The sequence below is a fragment of the Schistocerca piceifrons genome, chromosome X (assembly GCF_021461385.2).
Source record: "Schistocerca piceifrons isolate TAMUIC-IGC-003096 chromosome X, iqSchPice1.1, whole genome shotgun sequence".
Lineage (NCBI taxonomy): Eukaryota > Metazoa > Arthropoda > Insecta > Orthoptera > Acrididae > Schistocerca > Schistocerca piceifrons.
The window spans coordinates 397,151,306-397,171,236 of NC_060149.1; the positions used below are offsets into that span (position 1 = coordinate 397,151,306).

The 19,931-nt window shown below is 38.6% G+C and overlaps 1 protein-coding gene and 2 non-coding genes across 3 annotated transcripts in view; 1 reads left to right on the forward strand and 2 right to left on the reverse strand.

Annotated features, from left to right (window-relative positions):
- LOC124723147 (hemicentin-1-like) overlaps positions 1-19,931 on the reverse strand; it is a 754,903-nt gene that overhangs the window by 605,766 nt on the left and 129,206 nt on the right. Inside the window, exons 2-3 of the mRNA XM_047248337.1 lie at positions 13,287-13,489; positions 3,083-3,312 (exon numbers count right to left, since the gene is read on the reverse strand). Of these exons, the coding sequence (XP_047104293.1) occupies positions 3,083-3,312; positions 13,287-13,489 (433 nt within the window). The remainder of the gene's footprint in view (positions 1-3,082; positions 3,313-13,286; positions 13,490-19,931) is intronic.
- Trnat-ugu lies at positions 10,563-10,637 on the reverse strand. The gene has a single exon. It is a non-coding gene; the product is annotated as a tRNA-Thr (tRNA).
- Positions 10,913-10,987, forward strand: Trnat-ugu. The gene has a single exon. It is a non-coding gene; the product is annotated as a tRNA-Thr (tRNA).

Genomic DNA, 19,931 nt, shown 5'->3' on the forward strand with positions numbered 1-19,931 from the left:
ACATGAGACACAATTTAGGTCAAATGAATGACGATACAGCTACAGTAGTTTGGTTCGAGTCGTAAGCTTAGCAGTTAAGCTTTACCAGGTAGCCATTGCTATGCGTCAGGCGCTCCGTCCGTATTTATACGGGTACCCTTCCTTTTTCATGTGCTTCATCTGGTTTGAATTTATTGCTTATTTTTCTTTAATCTGATTAAGAGCCATTCTCTGTGTTATAGGTGTTTATGTCACTCTAAGCTGAAAATGCAGTACTGTACTGTGTCAAGCATTGTTTGTCGCATTCTGATAATCAGTGTTTACGGCCTGTCACCGATCGCGGTATGGCTTGCTTTTGTGCGCGCTACTGGCGCAGAAGTTAGTTGTGGAGGCACCTATCAACATTTTTTCAGAACTTCTGCTTACTTTGCACTCGATTCCAAGCTGCAATATACAGATTGAATAACAACGGGGATAGGCTACAAACCTGTCTCACTCCCTTCCCAACCACTGCTTCCCTTTCATGCCCCTCGACTCTTATAACTGCCATTTGGTTTCTGTACAAATTGTAAATTGCCTTTAGCTCCCTGTATTTTACCCCTGTCACCTTAAGAATTTGAAAGAGAGTATTCCAGTCAACATTGTCAAAAGCTTTCTCTAAGTCTACAAATGCTAGACATGTAGGTTTACCTTTTCTTAATTAATGTTCTAAGATAAGTCGTAGGGTCAGTATACCTCACATGTTCCAACATTTCTGCGGAATCCAAACTGATCTTCCCCGAGCTCAGCTTCTACCAGTTTTTTCATTCATCTGTTAAGAATTCGTGTTAGTATTTTGCAGCCGTGGCTTAATAAACTGATAGTTCGGTAATTTTCACATCTGTCAATACCTGCTTTCTTTGGGATTGGAATAATTATATTCTTCTTGAAGTCTAAGGGTATGAGGGTATTTTGCCTGTCTCATACATCTTGCTCACTAGATGGTAGAGTTTTGTTACGCCTGGCTCTCCCAAGGCTGTCAGTAGTTCTAATGGAATGTTGTCTACTCCTGGGGCCTTGTTTCGACTTAGGTCTTTCAGTGTTCTGTGAAACTCTTCATGCAATGTCATATCTCCTATTTCATCTTCATCTACATTTTCTTCCATTTCTATAATATTGTCCTCAAGAACATCGCCCTTGTTCAGACACTCTGTATACTCCTTCCACCTTTCTACTTTCCGTTCTTTGCTTAGAACTGGGTTTCCATCAGAGCTCTTGATATTCATACAAGTGGTCCTCTTTTCTCCAAAGGTCTCTTTAATTTTCCTGTAGGCAGTATCTATCTTACCCCTAGTGATATGCACCTCTACATCCTTACAATTGTCCTCTAGCCATCCCTGCTTAGCCATTTTGCACTTTCTGTCGATCTCATTTTTGAGACGTTTGTATTCCATTTTGCCTGCTTCATTTGCTGCATTTTTGTATTCCATTTTGCCTGATTCATTTGCGGCATTTTTGTATTTTCTCCTTTCATCAATTAAATTCAATATCTCTTCTGTTACTCAAGGATTTCTATTAGGCCTCATCTTTTTACCTACTTGATCATCTGCTACCTTCACCATTTCATCTCTCAAAGCTACCCATTCTTCTTCTACTGTATTTTTTTCCCCCATCCTTGTCAATCATTCCCTAATGCTCTCCCTGAAGCTCTCTGCAACCTCTGGTTCTTTCAGTTTATCTAGGGCCCATCTCCTCAAATTCCCACCTTTTTGCAGTTTCTTCAGTTTTAATCTACAGTTCATAACCAATAGATTGCGGTCAGAGTCCACATCTGCCCCTGGAAATGTCTTACAATTTAAAACCTGGTTCCTGAATCTCTGTCTTACCATTATATAATCTATCTGAAGTATCTCCAGGCTTCTTACATGTATACAACCTTCTTTTATGATTCTTGAACCAAGTGTTAGCTATGATTAAGTTATGCTCTGTACAAAATTATACCAGGCGGCTTCCTCTTTCATTTCTTCCCCCGAATCCATATTCACCTACTACGTTTCCTGCTCTTCCTTTCCCTATTATCGAGTTCCAGTCACCCATGACTATTAAATTTTTCTCTCCCTTCACTATCTGAATAATTTCTTTTATCTCATCATACATTTCATCAATCTCTTCATCATCTGCAGAACAAGTTGGCATATAAACTTGTATTACTGGGGTAGGCATGGGCTTCGTATCTATCTTGGCCACAATAATGCGCTCACTATGCTGTTTGTAATAGCTTACCCACATTCCTATTTTCCTATCCATTATTAAACCTACTCCTGCATTACCCCTATTTGATTTTGTATTTATAACCCTGTATTCATCTGACCAGCCTCCCAGAGATATGAATGGGGGACTATTTTACCTCCGGAATAGTTTACCCAAGAGGATGCCATCATCATTTAACCATACAGTAAAGCTGCATGCCCTCGGGAAAAATTACGGCTGTAGTTTCACCTTGCTTTCAGCTGTTTGCAGTACCAGCATAGCAAGGCCGTTTTGGTTAGTGTTACAAGGCCAGATCAGTCAATCATCCAGACTGTTGCCCCTGCAACTACTGAAAAGGCTGCTGCCCCTCTTCAGGAACCACACGTCTGTCTGGCCTCTCAACAGATACCCCTCCGTTGTGGTTGCACGTATGGTACGGCTATCTGTATCGCTGAGGCACGCAAGCCTCCCCACCAATGGCAAGGTCCGTGGTTCATGCGGGGGTGGGGGGCAGTAGTAGAATTGATACAATAAAAGTAATTACATGCTGTCACTGATTTTTAAAACACTCGACAGTGAATATCAGACAAACAAACCGGTACTTTGAAGTTTGATGACATGCTGCAAATAGCCAATGAATCTCTTGCTTGAACAGTGATTGTTGAAGGAAAAAGCAAGATTCGAGTTTTCATCCCTTCAGTGATTGTTGAGTAAGTCAGGTTTTGCCACATATTATTAAAATAATTCTGACTGTTGTTTCAGCAACAATACAAAGTAATTCTGTTTTGTGCTTTGCCCAAAGCAGATATAATCCAAAGGGAGAAAGAACATGTAGAAGGTGAGATACACTGGCAATAATGACCAAATGACCAACCTTGCTCTGTTTACGCTGGATGAGTGCCAGTACTTGAGGCGACAGGTAGTAGTCCTTTGAACTGGCATCGGTGAAGACATATATATGTGCTCCTAGTTTTGCATGTGAGATTGCCAATTGAATTGCCTTCAAACTCATTTCTGGGCAGTCACCACCTGAAGTTATTTGAAGCATCCGAAGAGCATGTTTGAATTCTTCAGCATCTGATGTCACGGTTACAGGTCCTACATCTGTTTAACAAAAAAAGTGATTTCAGTTTGTTTTATCTGGATGAACATTTGCCAAAAACTCTTTGTCTTTCTGTGTGCTAAAATTAGCATGACACAGCACAAATACCATTTATACTTTTTATAAGTCAAAAACAAAAAATTAATTGAAAGGGTTTTTTAAAGCAAATGCTGAAACTTAAGTGCTGAGTCAACTTTCCCCACCCTATGAATCAATAAGAGAAAGTAGGAAAAGATAGACTGCTGCTTACTGTAAAGATGACATGCTAAGTTACAGAAAGGCACTACTACTTACACATTAGCTTTCAGCCACAGCCTTTATAGGAAAAGAGAAGCACACCATTTATTCACACAAGCAAGCACACTTCATGCACACATGACTGCCAGCTCCGGCAGCTCATGCCAGAATGCATGTGTCCATGAGATCTGTGCCTGTCTGCACTTATCGGTCTAAGCAGTGGGCAATGTTAACTGCTTCTATCGTTTTTGCCATCAGCATTCTCAAGGTATGCTTAGCAAATGAGTTCTCCATATCAGATGCACAGGCACACAAAATCTGGAGGGAAATGGAAGAGATGAAAGTATTTGAACTACCATACAGCACAAGTATGGGGGATGGACAAAATTATGGAAATGCCATGAGAGATGCACACTTGAACAGAAATGCAGATGCTAACCATCCTGCAGGTTGCGCTGTTGTATTTGACCATGAATGGCACCTGTGCAATGTCTTCAGTATGTTGCAAGTGTTCTGTGTAGTTGTGAGTGCATTATGTTGGAGATAAGTGAATTCAAACATGGATAAATTGTTGGTGCTTGCATGCTGGGTGCTTCCATAACCAAGATAGCTGAAGTGTTGCGTATTTCAAGAGGCACTGTATCGGAGATTTATACCACATACAAGGAAAGTTTCTCTTGCACCCTGAACAGTTTGACACAGTTTTGGACCTTTTCAGTGAACTGATATTTGTATTATATGAATAACCACTAGTTATGTTTTGATATGGATTCAAAATAGCTTTTTAGTTTGGTGTAATTCACAAATGTAATTTCCATGGTAGTTTCTCAACAAGTTTGAATACTGATCACTCACTGCAGATCAACCAAGAACTTATACACCTAAGACATAGTGAAAAGCTGTCATTAGATGGTTAATGGGTAGATCATCAGACTCAGCACAAAGGCTGCAGATAGAGTTGGTACTACATGGCCCTGTGGTCAGACTTATTCCTTCGTGGTGGATGGGATCTAACATCTTTAGACTTGTACATATATCTGATCCACACAACTAGCACCTATAATACAACCTGGATCACATGAGAACCTTCTATAATTGGAGTAGGAACACATCATTGGCTCCTCAACACATGTGGCTGACACACTTTAAAATATCACATGGTTTGAGCAACTGAACTTTGAGATCCCACAGCAGTGGCAATCGAAAGAGCTTGTCGTAAAAAAAGGGTGATGTTCAATATGATGTCCAATGGGACACAGTTCTCCTGCTCAAACTGCTATTGGGTTTCTCTGACTCAGTATCTGAAATAGCACATAGATGAGAAGGGCCATACAAAGATGGCTAGTCATCCCCAGAAGCCCCATTGATGGAGCTGTCTGATTATTTTATGCCTGTATGTGTTTCGCATGCCTTCTCAAGTTAAAAAAAAAACTAGTTATGCAGTAAAGTCTGCTGTACAGCTTCCTCTGGTAGAGTCAAGTTGTCAATACTAGAAAGATATCATCTGAATATGCACTTGATGTGATTCAGAAACAGACCGGAGTCGGTAACCTTGATAGTGCAACTGTTCACCAAAGCCTCCAAGGCGTTTCCTCATTGCTTGTGAGGGCAACACTGTGATAACCAGCCAGCCAAGTATGATGCTTCCCTGGTTTCTGGAAGCACATTAGGATTGCATTCCTCCAAGACTCAAAGAAGTCTCCTGTCTGCCAAATACAGTTGACACAGTTAGGCGAGTTTCTTCTGCAATCTGTCAGGTGCTCCAGGTGACCGCATGTCATATCATTAACCACAGACCCTGCCAATATAGAGCTCCTGCCACTTAAATGCCTCTGTGCATGCCATAACTAGTCAAATCTTGTCTTCACAGTTTATATGGAAGGGATACATATGGGATGAAGAACATCTCCAGATTCTTCACTTATTATTGATTCTTGAAACTTTGTAAGTACAGTTTCTTGGGGTAGTTGGTATCTGTCTAAAAGCATCTGCCAATTCAGGTTTTGCAGTGTTTCCACAATGCAGCCTGAGACCATTTGTGCTGCCCTTCTTTGTGTACATTAAATGTCCACTGTTATTCATGTCTGGTACAGGTCCCACATATGCAAGCAATACACTTAGGTGGAAGGCACAAGTAATTCGTAAGCAGTCTCCTTTGTAGGATAACTGCATTTTCCCAGTATCTTGCCAATTAACCAAAGTCTGCCACCAACCTCATCAAAAGAGACTATGTGATCATTGCATTTCATATGCCTGCAGATTGTTACATTCAGGTATTTGTTCATGTCAGTTGATTCTCACTTTGATCCACTGATGTTGTCGCCATAGTATACTACTTTTATGCACCAATCTTTCTACCACAATAAAATATTACCAATATCTGACTGAATATTTTTGCAGCTTTTTCAGACAGTACTTTGTTGTAAATAATAGTAACATCTGCAAAAAGGTTTAAGCTTATGATTAATATTGTGAGCCAGATCACAAAATATGAACAACAAGGTCCTTGGAATTACTTCTGTTTCTGTTGATGATTCTCCATCCAAGAAAACAACAAGGATCCTTGGAATTACTTCTGTTTCTGTTGATGATTCTCCATCCAAGATAACATGCTGCATCCTCCCTACCAAGAAATCCTCAACCCAGTCACAAATTTTGTTTGATGCCCCATATAATCATACTTTTGTTCATAACTGTAAGTATGGTATTGAGTCAAATGCTTTTCAGAAGTAAAGAAATACTGCATAATCCCAATTACCTAGATCCACGACTTTCACGACGACATGTGAGAACAGTGAAAGTGGGGTTTTGCATATGATGTTTATGGAGCCCATGCTGGTTTGCACAGGGGAGGTCACTTTGTTCGAGGTACCTCATTACATTCTGAACTCAGAAGATTTTTAGGATTTTCAGATGGATGTCAATGAGAATAGACAGTACTTTTGTGGATCATTTCTGCTGCCCTTTTTGTGGATGGGTGTGACCTGTGCTTTCTTCCAGCCACTGGCCATAGTTTTTTGTTGATGGTATCTGCGGGTGATCACTATTAAGTGGTAGGTAACTCAGCTGCAAATTCTGTAAAGTAGGTTCATCCATCTTTATTGTCCACCCATGGGCAGCTAGGCTCCTTCAGGTAGTTGGGTGACAGGGAGATGTGGGGGGGGGGGGGGGGGGGGGGGGGAGAGGACAAGCAAACAGGACAATCAGGTAGCTGAGCTGTTGCATATGCAACTGTACTGCAATGGCCCTGTGCCTGTAGGCAGGAGTGACCAAGAAGTTCGAGCATGTGGAGAACGTGTGCAATTTACCTCACAAGTAGCCTACACTAGCTGTGCTTGCCCACAAGCAATCTAACAGATGCTCCTCAATGCTCATGCCACATGGGGCAGAGTTGGAAAAGCATTACTGTATACAATATGCCACAAATCCCATTGGACCCTGAAGACTTGTTTAATTTTGGAAATTTCAGTAATTTCGCAATGCTGCTCTCACTAATACCTGCACGCTTATCTTTGAAATACTGAGAGAAGTAAACTGGGACAGTACTTCTGTATTTTCCTTAGTAAAGGAAAATCAGAACACGGAATTCATAGTTTATGCTTATGCTTTACTACCCCAGTTTCATTTTCAGTCATCCCCGTATGCCAGGACACTAATTTTGGTGCCACTGATAACCTTTATGTATGACCAGAATTTCTTTGGCTTTTGCAGAATATCTTTTAATCATATTCTGCTATGGTAGAAACTGAAGACTTCATGCTTTGTCCTCTTGATAACCAAAATATGTTTGTCACCATTTTTCTTTCTACAGTCCTATTCTTTGTTTTATACTTATTAAGCTGTAATCACTGTTCCTTTAGATGTTTGTTTACAGTGACTGTATACCATGGATGCCCCTTCCATCATGAACTGTTCTACAAGATATTTACCTAACCAATGGACAGGTAACTATTTTTGAAACTTGCGCCACATGTCTTCTACTCCTGCTCAAAGATAAATGTTTTAAGTTCACCTCTGAGATATGGCATGGTTGCCTCTCAATCTAGCTTATTGAATATGTAAATCTTCCTAATTGTTTTAGCTCCCCTTTTACTCTAGTAATCATAGTTGCTACAACTACCTCATGGTCACTGGTACCAGTTTCAATATGGATATGTTATGAGGGTCAGGTCTATTTGAGGCCATTAGGTCTAATATATTTCCATCATGAGTGGGCTTCTGCACTATCTGTTCTAGGTAACTTTCAGACGTGGCATTTAGTGATGTTTTACAGAATGTCTTATCATGCCCACTACCTACAAAACTGTAAGTTTCTCAACAGGTTGCTGGAACATTAAAGACTTCTCAAATGATGACAGTATGACTGAGAAACATGTGTACCAGCAAACTGAGGTTTTCTCTAAAGTTTTTTGTTTAATCTGGGGTTGAGTCTGGTCCTCAACAGGAAAATTCAATTAAAAGTTATGCCAACACTTGATAGTGTCTTGCCCAAACAATCTCGTATGTCGAGTCAATTTTTGTCTTTTTGGATTAGAACGTCTTGTCTGCTGTGACAAATACCTTCCTACATTTTCCATTAGCCTATCCTTTGGACAAACACTTAGATTTACGTCAAGCCTGAACCTAGTATTATGTTAGCTGTGCTGCTTTTCAAGAGCACTTGAAACATTGGAACTTTCTGTGAATACTTATGAAGCTGATCACTAAGATTTTAATAGTCTCATCTACACCACATCTCCAAAACGTTCCAAGACTGATTTTATTCCTGGCATATAAGTGACATAATCACAGTAACTAAGATGGCAGATTGAACTAACAACTGTGAACAACAGATGTGCATTCAACCAGTCACCCATGAGCTGACAGTGTTAAGTAGTAGATGTGTGGCCATAATGTGTGAATGATGTTGTGTCACAAATCACAATGAAGCAACATCTCTAAATAAAATGTTCAAGACATCCCCCAGAATGTTATGAAGAAGAGGAAGTGTGTGTAAAGTTTAGCCTGCATGCCTTGACTCCTGAACTAAAACGACATGTGGACACCTGTCATGACTTGACTGAAATGAAAAACATGGACAATTCTTTTTCAAAAAAAAAATCAAAATGGGCGGCAGGACTTTGTGTTATCAGCATGAAACTACCACAAAATGGCAAAAGTGCAGAAATTTACTTTAAGGCTTCACTGCTTTGATGACATAACCAACAGTCAACCAAATGTGCTGCACGAGTTGAACCCCATCCCAAAGAAGGACTTTTCTGAGAGTTTCACATGGCTGTATGTATGTTCCATGGATTGTACTAAAGTGGAGGTTTACTTTCTGGAACACCTGAAGCACTGAAACCACCATCTTAACTTTCCTCTATTTTTTTTAATGCAGTCTTGAAACTTTTTGGACTGATAGGGTACAGGGACATTTTTTTGGTTCTTACAGTAATAGTTTGGGGTCTCCTAGAGCTATCATTACTTTGACTGGATAGAGAGTTGACAAAGCTAAAAAAAATTGTGAGCACCCCACACACAGTCTCTGCTCTGTAGTGCATCTATAATCTACATAGGGGTACCTTACAATTCTTAACCTTTCGGCACATGTCCAGGAAGTTGCCACCTAGCTAACAGCTTTTTAGGGTATCATGATTCACTGTATGTTGAACTGCAGTCAGTTAACAGACTGCTATCCTCCTGTCTTTGCTTTCACTTGACACTGGTCACAGCTCACTTTGCAGCTGGTGAAGTGTCTATAACATGGTCAGTTTCCATAGATGACAGCACTTCAAATTTTGTTTGGGGTACGTATGTAATACCCTGAGTTCTCCACCATTCCTGCCTCCATTGTGCAGGATCATTAGACCTAACACTGACAAGCCACTCAGAGTCAAGTGGACAGTGGTGATAGGTTCTATTCTTCCTGCTACTGCCATATGGCAGTGCTGCTCAGTTCCTAATGCAGTACTGGTTATTCTTCATGTTTTACTGTCCCTGTTAATACATATCAGTAAAAAAACAATGCACTAGATCAATCTGAGATTGCTCTATCAAATGGGCACATAAAATTCTGCTTTAAAATAATTTTGTTTGTAACAGGAAACACTCCAAATCTTTCTGTCAACACTGGGCATGAAAGAAATGATGAGTAGTATTTGTCTGGGATGACTCCAGCTATACATTGCAAAAACATAACTGCAAATATCTGCTGAAACACAAGAGAAAGTGTGCCTGATGACTCTTAGGTGGGACACCTGGTACACTACTGGTGAAGCAATAAACTAAACTACTACAATATGACTCCTTTATATGTGCAAGTCACAATATTAAAGCACTGAAGTTGAATTTGTAAGGAATTAGTTTACATCACAATCATAGCATTTCAAACACTAACTTAGAAGAAACATGCCATAGAACAGAAAAACGTGAAAATATAGTACTAGTTACACTGCAATTAAAGGAAAATGATTTTCTGGAAAGATATTTCTGGCAAAGTTTACAGAATACATAGCTGTGGTCCATAATTTACTATGAACTACATTATGCATAATATTCATAAGCACCTGAAAATTCACAAAATTATACCTTTTATCATGTAAATACACAACAAAATTCCATAATGATTCTTTTTGAATGAGGATTCCATTGCCAAAAATTTCTAGGAATACCAAATTTAGTTTGTAATTGATGATATAGTACAAATTATGCACAACACTGCCTCATGTTTATTATGTTACATGTACCACAGAGAATAAAAATCCCCATTTTTTTTATTATATGTGGTGCCCGCCATGGCAGCAAACAATGATGTAGATGTTCACAAAGTGGGATTACAGTGCTGTAGAGCTTTTTATTCCTATTGCCTGTCCACTTCAGACAACATTTTTCACAGTTCTCATGTGCTACAACATTTCGATAAAACACATGAGTTCATCATTTTAAAAGAAGATGTAGCTAAATGATAATTAAATGGACACCCTAGCTGCAAAGGGGCGTTGATATACTTCATTGGGGACATGTTGAAAATGTGTGCCCCGAGCGGGGCTCGAACCCGGGATCTCCTGCTTACATGGCAGACGCTCTATCCATCTGAGCCACCGAGAGCGCAGAGGACACCAACGGTAACTGTTCTTTCAAGAAGAGATACTACCATAATATATAGTTAAAATATGGTTTCCCGGCCACTGGCCTTCTTGTGCGAAAGCACACGCTATGCCTGAACTCGTACGGGATTTGGTAGATTAATCTGCCACGAGTAATGAGTATGATGGGCAAACATCTATTAGGCTCACTACGAACGTAGTGGTGTGGACATGTTGGGAATGTGGGCCTCACGGGGAGCGTGCAAGGGATAAGTCCCTGCAGGGCACTGTCCTCTGTGCTCTCGGTGGCTCAGATGGATAGAGCGTCTGCCATGTAAGCGGGAGATCCCGGGTTCGAGTCCCGGTCGGGGCACACATTTTCAACATGTCCCCAATGAAGTACATCAACGCCTCTTTGCAGCTAGGGTGTCCATTTAATTATCATTTCATTCTAGCAAAGCTGCATGGTCGCCAACGGTAACTGTTCTTTCGGGAACAGATACTACCGTCATCCATAGAAGATGTAACTCCATAAAGCTATTTTGAGGATACTATGTAGACTTCAAGAAATTGATAATTTCACATTTTATAGTCTACACTCAAGCAGTAAATGAGTTAGAATGAGCATTGCTAGGGAGATGATGAGAGTTACATATGAGAGCTGGTTTCCCTAGGTGATGCTACAATCCAATGGGAAATGGTTCTTTCCACCAACACAATGGAAAAGCATAAACTTTTTTTAATTGGAAAAAATATAAAGCATGTTCTATAAGAGCTATATAAAATCTACATACACCAAAGTAAGTGTATTGTGACATGAAAAGCATGAACTTCTCACAAAGATGTTATGATAAAAATGACATATATCGCAAATAATGTTTTAATAACGCGTAATTTTGAAAAAAAGCACATTAATTCATTCAAACACACAAATGCATGTACTAAGATATCATGTAAGGTGCCAAAGGAGAGATAATCTTACACACTATGTCATATAGATTTCTTATGGTGATCAAAGAAGTAGTTTGGCTGTGATGTTGACAATTAATAGTGCATAATATGCAATTTAAACCAGTGCACACGATCTTTATTACCCTACTTAATGAAAATTCAGATATAAAACATAATATATACACTTTTACAAAACCAAAGTAAATAAAGACTTATGGCATTCAAAAGTGGTACAAGCTATTGGGTTCTGAGAGTACCACCATGTAGAGTATAAAAAACTCTATTAAATGCGTATGCCACGTTTGTAGGTAGTACAATCGAAACTCATTTTTATTGTCTTAGACATTCTGCACATATTTTTGTAACCTGTTTTTTATTGTTTTAATGAGGAGTAATAGATGTACAATGATCAGTGGAGGCCTCAAAATGACCAGCTTAGAAGGGTACATATGTCTACGTATAATTTACAACAATAACATTTGAATGGCTATTTTAACACAACTGAGAAATGATCTTCCTGAGGGTACAGGTTGATTTTCAGCTAAAACTGGTGAAAAAACATATGAAAGTGATCCGACAGTGGTTTTTTTTTTTATCTTCCTCTATCCTTCACCAGTCAGCACATGGTGGACACAATAGGGTCCATTTTCTGTGAATTTTCACAACCCCACATGAGAACATCTACCTCACTTGCCTGAATGGTACATTATAGGCAACAAAGTCTCATGTGATATCTGCTGTACTTGTACTTTGACATAGTGTGCTTTTAATACTCCTGTGACCATGCTAACTCTGTGCCTTATGATAAGCAGTAAGTGAAGCTGTAGGGAACATTTTCTTCCATTCCTCAGGGCGAGGAAGAACTTGTGGAGGATATGGCTTCTCCATGGTTGTCATTGTCCATTACAAAATTTCAGAGTCATCTGCTGTACTGTTGCACATCTATCTGCTGTTGCAAACCACAGCAGTCTATGTCAATCCCTATCACCCATATGCAGTTTCCCACATGAGCTGACTCACAGTGCACATTTCCCTAAATCAAGGTACTAACAGTACATCCCAGAAAGAAGAAAAGCCCAGTGGCTGCACAACTTAAGAGACAGTGTGTTACATATTCTAGGTACACATGATCAAATGTGCTGATATCACATCTTGCCCATCCTGCATCTGGCTCTCACATGTAGAACCAGGCTTATGAGTGCTGACATCCCGGACTTGTGACATACTAAACTGTTATATTTTTCACGGCAGTGAGAGTACTCTCTCTCCAACACATCAGTTTCTGTATTCGAGAGAGAGAGAGAGTGAGAGACCAACTGACAGATTGAGAGAGAGAGAGAGAGAGAGAGAGAGAGAGAGAGAGAGAGAGAGAGAGAGAGAGAGAGATTATGGGAGCTGCACGAATGACTGTCCAAAAGCTCATAATCATCCCATTCTATGTGTGTGGCTGTTTCCAAGTACATTTTCTATTCAATGTACAGTGATCTATCTTCAAGAGGTATTTACTGCTCATCCCAGAATTTCCATCTAATACAGTGTAGCATTTAAAGATCACAAGTAGCTGGGTATTTTAAAAAATGGATTTTCACAGTACAAAAATAACTATTTTCTATTTTAGAGTTTAATTATGATACTTTAATGAAAAAATAATTACAATTAGTCTTCATTTCATTATTTCATAGAAGTTTTAATTATTGTTTGCCTTGACCAGATCATCTTACCAGGATCATTGAAGGGTACCAAGATATAGTTGTCAACCACATCCTGATGTCGTTTAAGTATTTCCATAATGCCATCTGTGCCCCGACGTGCTTGTGCCAGGTCATCGTGCATGGAGCCTGTGGTATCAAACACAAAGGCCAATGACGTAGGAGGCATGCGGAAAAGCAGTGTACCATCTTCAGTATTGCCATGATCATATTCACTGTGAAAAAGAAAAATGAGATTTTGAAGTCATTTCTCTATAGAAAACCATACAAAAATTAGTGAAAAATTATTACCAATTTCTGTGGAAGGCCAGTTACAGGAAACTGCCAAGTGCATGAAAATACAGAGCTTGAAGCACAACAGATAACCAAGATCACATTTAAGCAACACTTTTAGACCTCTTGATGCCATCCGATGTAATTAACAACAACATTATAGTTATCAAACAGGAAAGTACAGACATCACGGGTGTATTCTATGCATGAGTAAAATCGTATGTACAGAATGAGAGACACATCACAGAGCTCATTGAACTGACACCCCAGTCAACCACAGCTAAACAATAAACAAGAATGAGTCTCAAAACTTCTACAACCATCAAGTGTACTGAACACTTAGCATGGTTATAATTAAATTTTCACTACCTGAGCCAGTGTAGATGGAAGACTATTCACCATATGGGTACCCAACTTTAGCACTGCTGGATTGCCACTGTTAGTAGTGATAGTGTCATGACTTGCTGTTAGGAGCCAGTACCGGTATGGCCACATAGGGTTGAAACACAAGCAGTGTGCATTACAGTTGCAGTCAGTCAACATGGGACTGGACAAGGTGAGCAAGGCTTTGCTCATAAAGCTATTTTATCAAAACAACAGCAATAGACCTGCTGCTCTTTGTGAGTATCAATGCATTAATGGGATATGGAGAGGTCCTCTTTCTGCACCAGGGATGAAGAACATGATTCAGAAGTTTGAATTAACTGGTGATTTGGGAACTGATCCTGGGAGAGGCAGATGGCCAATTCCATTACAAACTGTTGAAGAAGTTACTGATGTCATGGACAAGACTGTGCAATCTTCAAGCATGACCTGCATCATGACAGCTGTTTCAGACAACAGTAGAGCAATCTCAAGTGTGGTACTGTGCTGTCATGGTTGCAGACAGTTATCAAATTGAGCATTGTTTGTAATCTGAAACATAAACATGGTATATATTAATAAATGCTACCCTCTCATGTGAAAAATGTGTTTCTTTCATTGATTTATTTGTTCTTTCTCTTCCACATGTTCTTACAAATGTTTCCAATTGTCCTATAACCACTTGTTCCTGGGGAGGGGGGGGGGGGGGGTCCTCTAAACTCACAAAAGTTTAATTATAACCACCCTGTACATTGAGCTTTGCATACAGTGATGACACTAACATATGAAAACGCTGAAAACTTTTGTTTAGCATGGAATAATTGCTCAGTAGTTTTGGAAGTTCACTCATAGTTTTATTTCTGAACTCTTCAGTACTGTACACTATATTCAGCTCTTTTTCATCAAATAGCATCAAAGAACTTTCAATATGCATCTAAGAAAACTTAGAAGCTGCTTTTGAGGAAATGGTTAGAATATTATGCATAGTTTTCATGTGAAAGAAAATTTAAAAACAAATGTTTAGAATAATCTAGAAATCTTTAATTCAAGTGGCTATCACTGTTATCAAACACTTTGCAATAGATACGTCTATAGTTGATATTTTTCCTCTTCGAAGGTTCACCTGTGGGGCTATGGAGTGGCTAGTATCTTGCATTTTCTGTTCACAGTAGAAAATATCACTTCCTTGGCTCTGAAGGCTGTTGTGCACATCTGTGAAGGTATATATTTTGTCGAATGGTTCAAGAGAAAAACAAACTTGAAATGTCCTTAAAGTGTGTGAAAGCCGGTAATTTGTGCTAAAATATCTGAGTCAATTTATTGAGGATGTTGTAGCATAGAACTAAACACATCACAAAGCTTACCTCTGCACCCAGTGATTATGTCTTGATGAGTAATTCCATTGTGCTGGACAGATGTGTAGAAGACAATGTGGCAAAAATTTATCCAAAAATTTAACATGTTGAGGAGATTTTGAAAAAAAAAAAAAGCAGAAAGTCATTATGCAAACTAAAATTATTTTACACTTCAGTATTTGGTTGGTGCACTGAGACAAAACCATGTTAAATACATGAACACAAAAGTGAAAAAATATGGCTTTACGATGTGTGACTTTGGTTAATCACTGAACCCTATTCAGATTTCCTGCCATAATCGTCACACCATCAAACGTTTATGCAATCAATTTTTCATTACATCCCAGTTCTGATAAGATGTGCTGGATGAGATCTACAGTAGCATAGACATGTGTGTCACCACTTATATCACTGAATTCCAAGAATCTTTCCTTCACAAACACAAGTCAGGAATACAGAAAACTGTACTTTATTCAACACATCTGAAGATTCATCAAGCATGATAGCTACAAAAGGAACTTCCACAATTTCCCATTTTATAGCTGATGAAACAGTTGAGCCCACAACTTATATTACATAATTTTGAATTCTATTAGAAATTCATTCAAACACAACAGAGGTTTCTATGTGTTTCGCTAAAAGAGGATCATACTCTGCAGAATGTGTTGTACCTCAGGCCAAATGATCTTAAGATTTCCAGATCATCATCACTTGTATTGTTCAAATTTATTTCACAATTTTTGTCTTCTGAGGAAGGGTCTGGAAATTCCAGGTGACATGTAACTGGGAATTTATTCTTCTTCTTGTCTTTTTTCTTGTTTTCAATTTCATTTCTTTCTGGTGTATCCGTTAGGATTCTAGTCTTCCCACCTCTTCGTCCACAAGTTATCTTCCATGGTCCTGCTTTGGGATATGGACGCAACATTTCTGGTGATATATGATTATCTTCTGTCAACTGTGATCCCTGTTGAGAGACAGCAGTGTGGACAAATTCTTCGATTTCCTTAGGTTCATCAGACTCATACGGTCTATCGGTAACATTTGCAGGCAGGAATTAAAAGTCACCAAAAATATTCTCATCGACTGGATAAATTCCAGTAACCTTAAAGCCCTTTCCAATATTTTCCTTGGTGAATGCTTTTCTAAATGCCTTACCTACAGTGCTTGAGATATCATAAATTGATGCTGGTTTCCCAGGATTAGTCAACATCCACTCATTCATGGCAGTGTTATAGAAAGCTTTATATGGTCCAAACACTGTGTGGTCAAGTGGTTGCAGTTTGTGTGACGTATGTGGAGGCAAAGTTAATAAAACTACACCACCAGCCCTGCATAGATCAATAGCCTACAAAGAAGTGTGAGACTCGTGGTTGTCCAGGACCAGTAAAATTGGTTCTATGACAGTTGGCTTCTTACATGATATAAAATGGTTTAAAAAATCTAGAAAGGGTTCTTCATTTGACCACTGTGATGGATTTTCTCATTCCAGCCAGGGCTCTGAATAACATGTGGTCTTTAAAGCGCATGCGCGGGAGTATTAGCATCAGTGGAACATGATTTCCTATGGAATTGGCAGCAACTATTATTGTAATATTTACTCCCCTCTCTCTACAAGTCATGCTACCAATCTGCATGGTGCCTTTCTCACAAATAACTTTTGGTGGAATATTGACAGTTGAATTTCCAGTTTCATCAAGATTATAAATTTTGCCTGGTGGAAAATGAGTCCTGGACATAACAGTTTTCAAATTCTTATAAAATTCAGAAACATTTGCAAAATTGAAGGCCATAGCTTGACACAAGCTTGTTGCTTCTGGTTTTCTTAACAATAGGGAAGGAAAGTGCTTTTGCAAACCTCTAAACCACATTAAACCTGCTGATTTATTTTTATCCCGTGCATCTGGAATTCTTGCATCATTGGCTACAGCATATTCATAAGCAAGTTCCAATGCTTTCCATTTTGTCAGTCTTTAATTCAGTCTTGCTGCTTGCTTGAAATATTCCACTAGCTCCATTTCTTGTTGTTCTGAAAACACTCTTTTTACATCGTTCATGGATACATATACAAATTTGTCTTCTTCATTACCCTGCATAGTTAATAAATGTCTTGTCAAGGTAGTTCTTGGAAGTCCATACTTCTTTGCTGCAGATCCAACCTTAGTTTTATAGGATAAAACCTACTTTAAACCTTCAGAGAGTGCATCACTGTCCACCTTTCCCCTGGTTTTTCCAGTTTTACTTCATGGCATTTTCTTACAAATAAAGTAAACCAACAGATTGAAACAAAAATATTTAAAACATCATGTAACTTGGGCCATGGACCAAGGTACAACAGGTGGTGTGGCCCAAGATACAACAACCAGCAGTGCATCAATATACAACAGCCCATACTTTGAGGTTATAGCTTACAGGAATGTCGCACAGTTCAATGTAAATATGATAATATTCACTATTTACCTTGATAATAATCTTCTCAAAAGGTCTTTCTCAGTTCCCTCAGTACACTAAATATGACAAAGCAGAAAAATACTTTCGCACCACAAAAGATTACAATCGAGATAAACATGTGTAGTTTGTTTTTCAAAGATTACAAATGAACTGCTGAGCAAAGGGTATACATAATAGTTAACTCCATGGCAGTAGTTGATTTACTTCACACCAGATGGCAGAACTACTCAGAATCAACCGAAGTGGACATGGCCCAAGGTACAACACTCTCCCCTACAGTACTTCAACAGTTCCACACAGTTTCTATTATTAATAGAATTTACTGCTTCATCGTGTCCCTGAAAGACCAACTGTTATTTCCCAAGAAAAGACATTGCATTAGTAAGCCTTTGAAGGATGTCCCTGTTCAGCCTTACCTTAAGATCGTTAGATATATTTCATTTTTAAGCTGGTCATCAAGCGCACATTCTATTCTATTTTCCCGGAAAGCAGCTATAGCTACAAACAATTGTTGACGGTTAACAGACAGTCCGTGCTCAGTTATCAACTCCATTAAATTTCTTAAAAGCGTGTACCCAGTTTTGGTCCAGCTATGTTTCTAGCCCTTCCAAACAACATACAATACCAGCAAAACACTGCATTTAGGTCACCACTACCAGCTAATTGGTCTTATTTGGTATACATTAGATATTACACTGAAAATGTATAGTGAATTCACTGGTCTTTTGAACCAAGTTTGGTAATTCTTCTGTTGGTCATTCATTTTTAATTACCTCTTTCTTTCTGGGAAAGTATGTGCAGAAAACAGCTTGGACAAAAGCTTCTTTATAATACATATACACAAAATTATGTTATATTATTAGATACTACCTGGCACATTCACACACTTTCAAACACATTCAGCAAACCTGTAAACTGAGCAAACCAATACCATACTAACATTGCTACAGTCTGTTACACTGTCTCTGAAAGGTCCGTAGAAAAATAGTGTCTGTAGTAAATGCCTGTCTGAAGGCAGCATAGCTTATAGCAGAAAATCATACACAGGGCCCGTGACCAACAGAGATGTGTGCAGGTCTACCGCTGCTCAACTAAGTTACACGGACATTGCTTCAGCTCGGATCAACAATGCCATACTAATATCGCAACATAATGAATATATTAGTTCTATGTAGTTCTTGAAAAAATGTAAAGGTTTCATCTAGATATTTAGATGTAGCTTAATAACAGTCTGATTATAATTTCATAATATTAACTAAACACTGTTCTTTTTGTTCATAGATTTTATTATGGGTTACTGCACAAAGTAAGTTTTGGGTTATGAGCCTATTTTAAAATACATTACTGAGTCTCAAAGATGATAAAGCAAATCTAATCATGATGATAAAGCAAAGATAAACATCTCAACACCTTAATGTATCGATCACTAGCATAATGCAAAATTACTTCAATCATGATTTTTTGACAATTTTACATATGGAATAACACAGTTCAGCAATTACACTAATATGACTAAACATACCTAGGAATAAAGCTATGGATCAACCTAGAACTTTTTATCTACTCATGGTCTGAGGCCCAAATTTTACTTCTATCTAGGTGTTGTTAGAACAGCTAAAAAGAGGTGAATAATTGAAGTGGGTTCCCTCATTTAAAAACAGGTGTGGGGATATAAACATGTTTTTTTTTTTTTAATTTGTAGAATTTCTAACTGCCTCAGTTTTGTCCCTTTTCCTCTATGTGTAAGATTTCTACATTTAATATCTATTTGTGGTTTTTGTCAAGGTAATGTTCCACAAAGCCTGAATCAAGCTTCTTCTGTCTCCAGCTTCTATATGTTCTTAAAGCCTGGTGCAGATTGACCTCCCAGTCTGTCCAGTGTAGCAAGACAGACACTGGCATGTGATCTTATAAACCCCACTTTTTGTGATGGCTGGTTGTTTGTCTTTTGCATTTAACAACTATTTACCAATTGCTGAGGGACATAGATAAGTGCAGAGAAATGTACTGCATTCAAAATGTTACTTAACCTGTTTAACGTTTCCCCTATAAACAGTAATCCGCAGCATTTCTTTTCCAGTTTGTCTGTGTTCTTCATTGCAGACAGTAGGCACTTGACTTGCTTCTTTATCTTTTTACTTAGAGTTTCATCAATGATGTTGGGGTAAAATTCATTATTTTTTGTTTTTATTGTATCAAGGTCCTGGTCAAAGTCTTC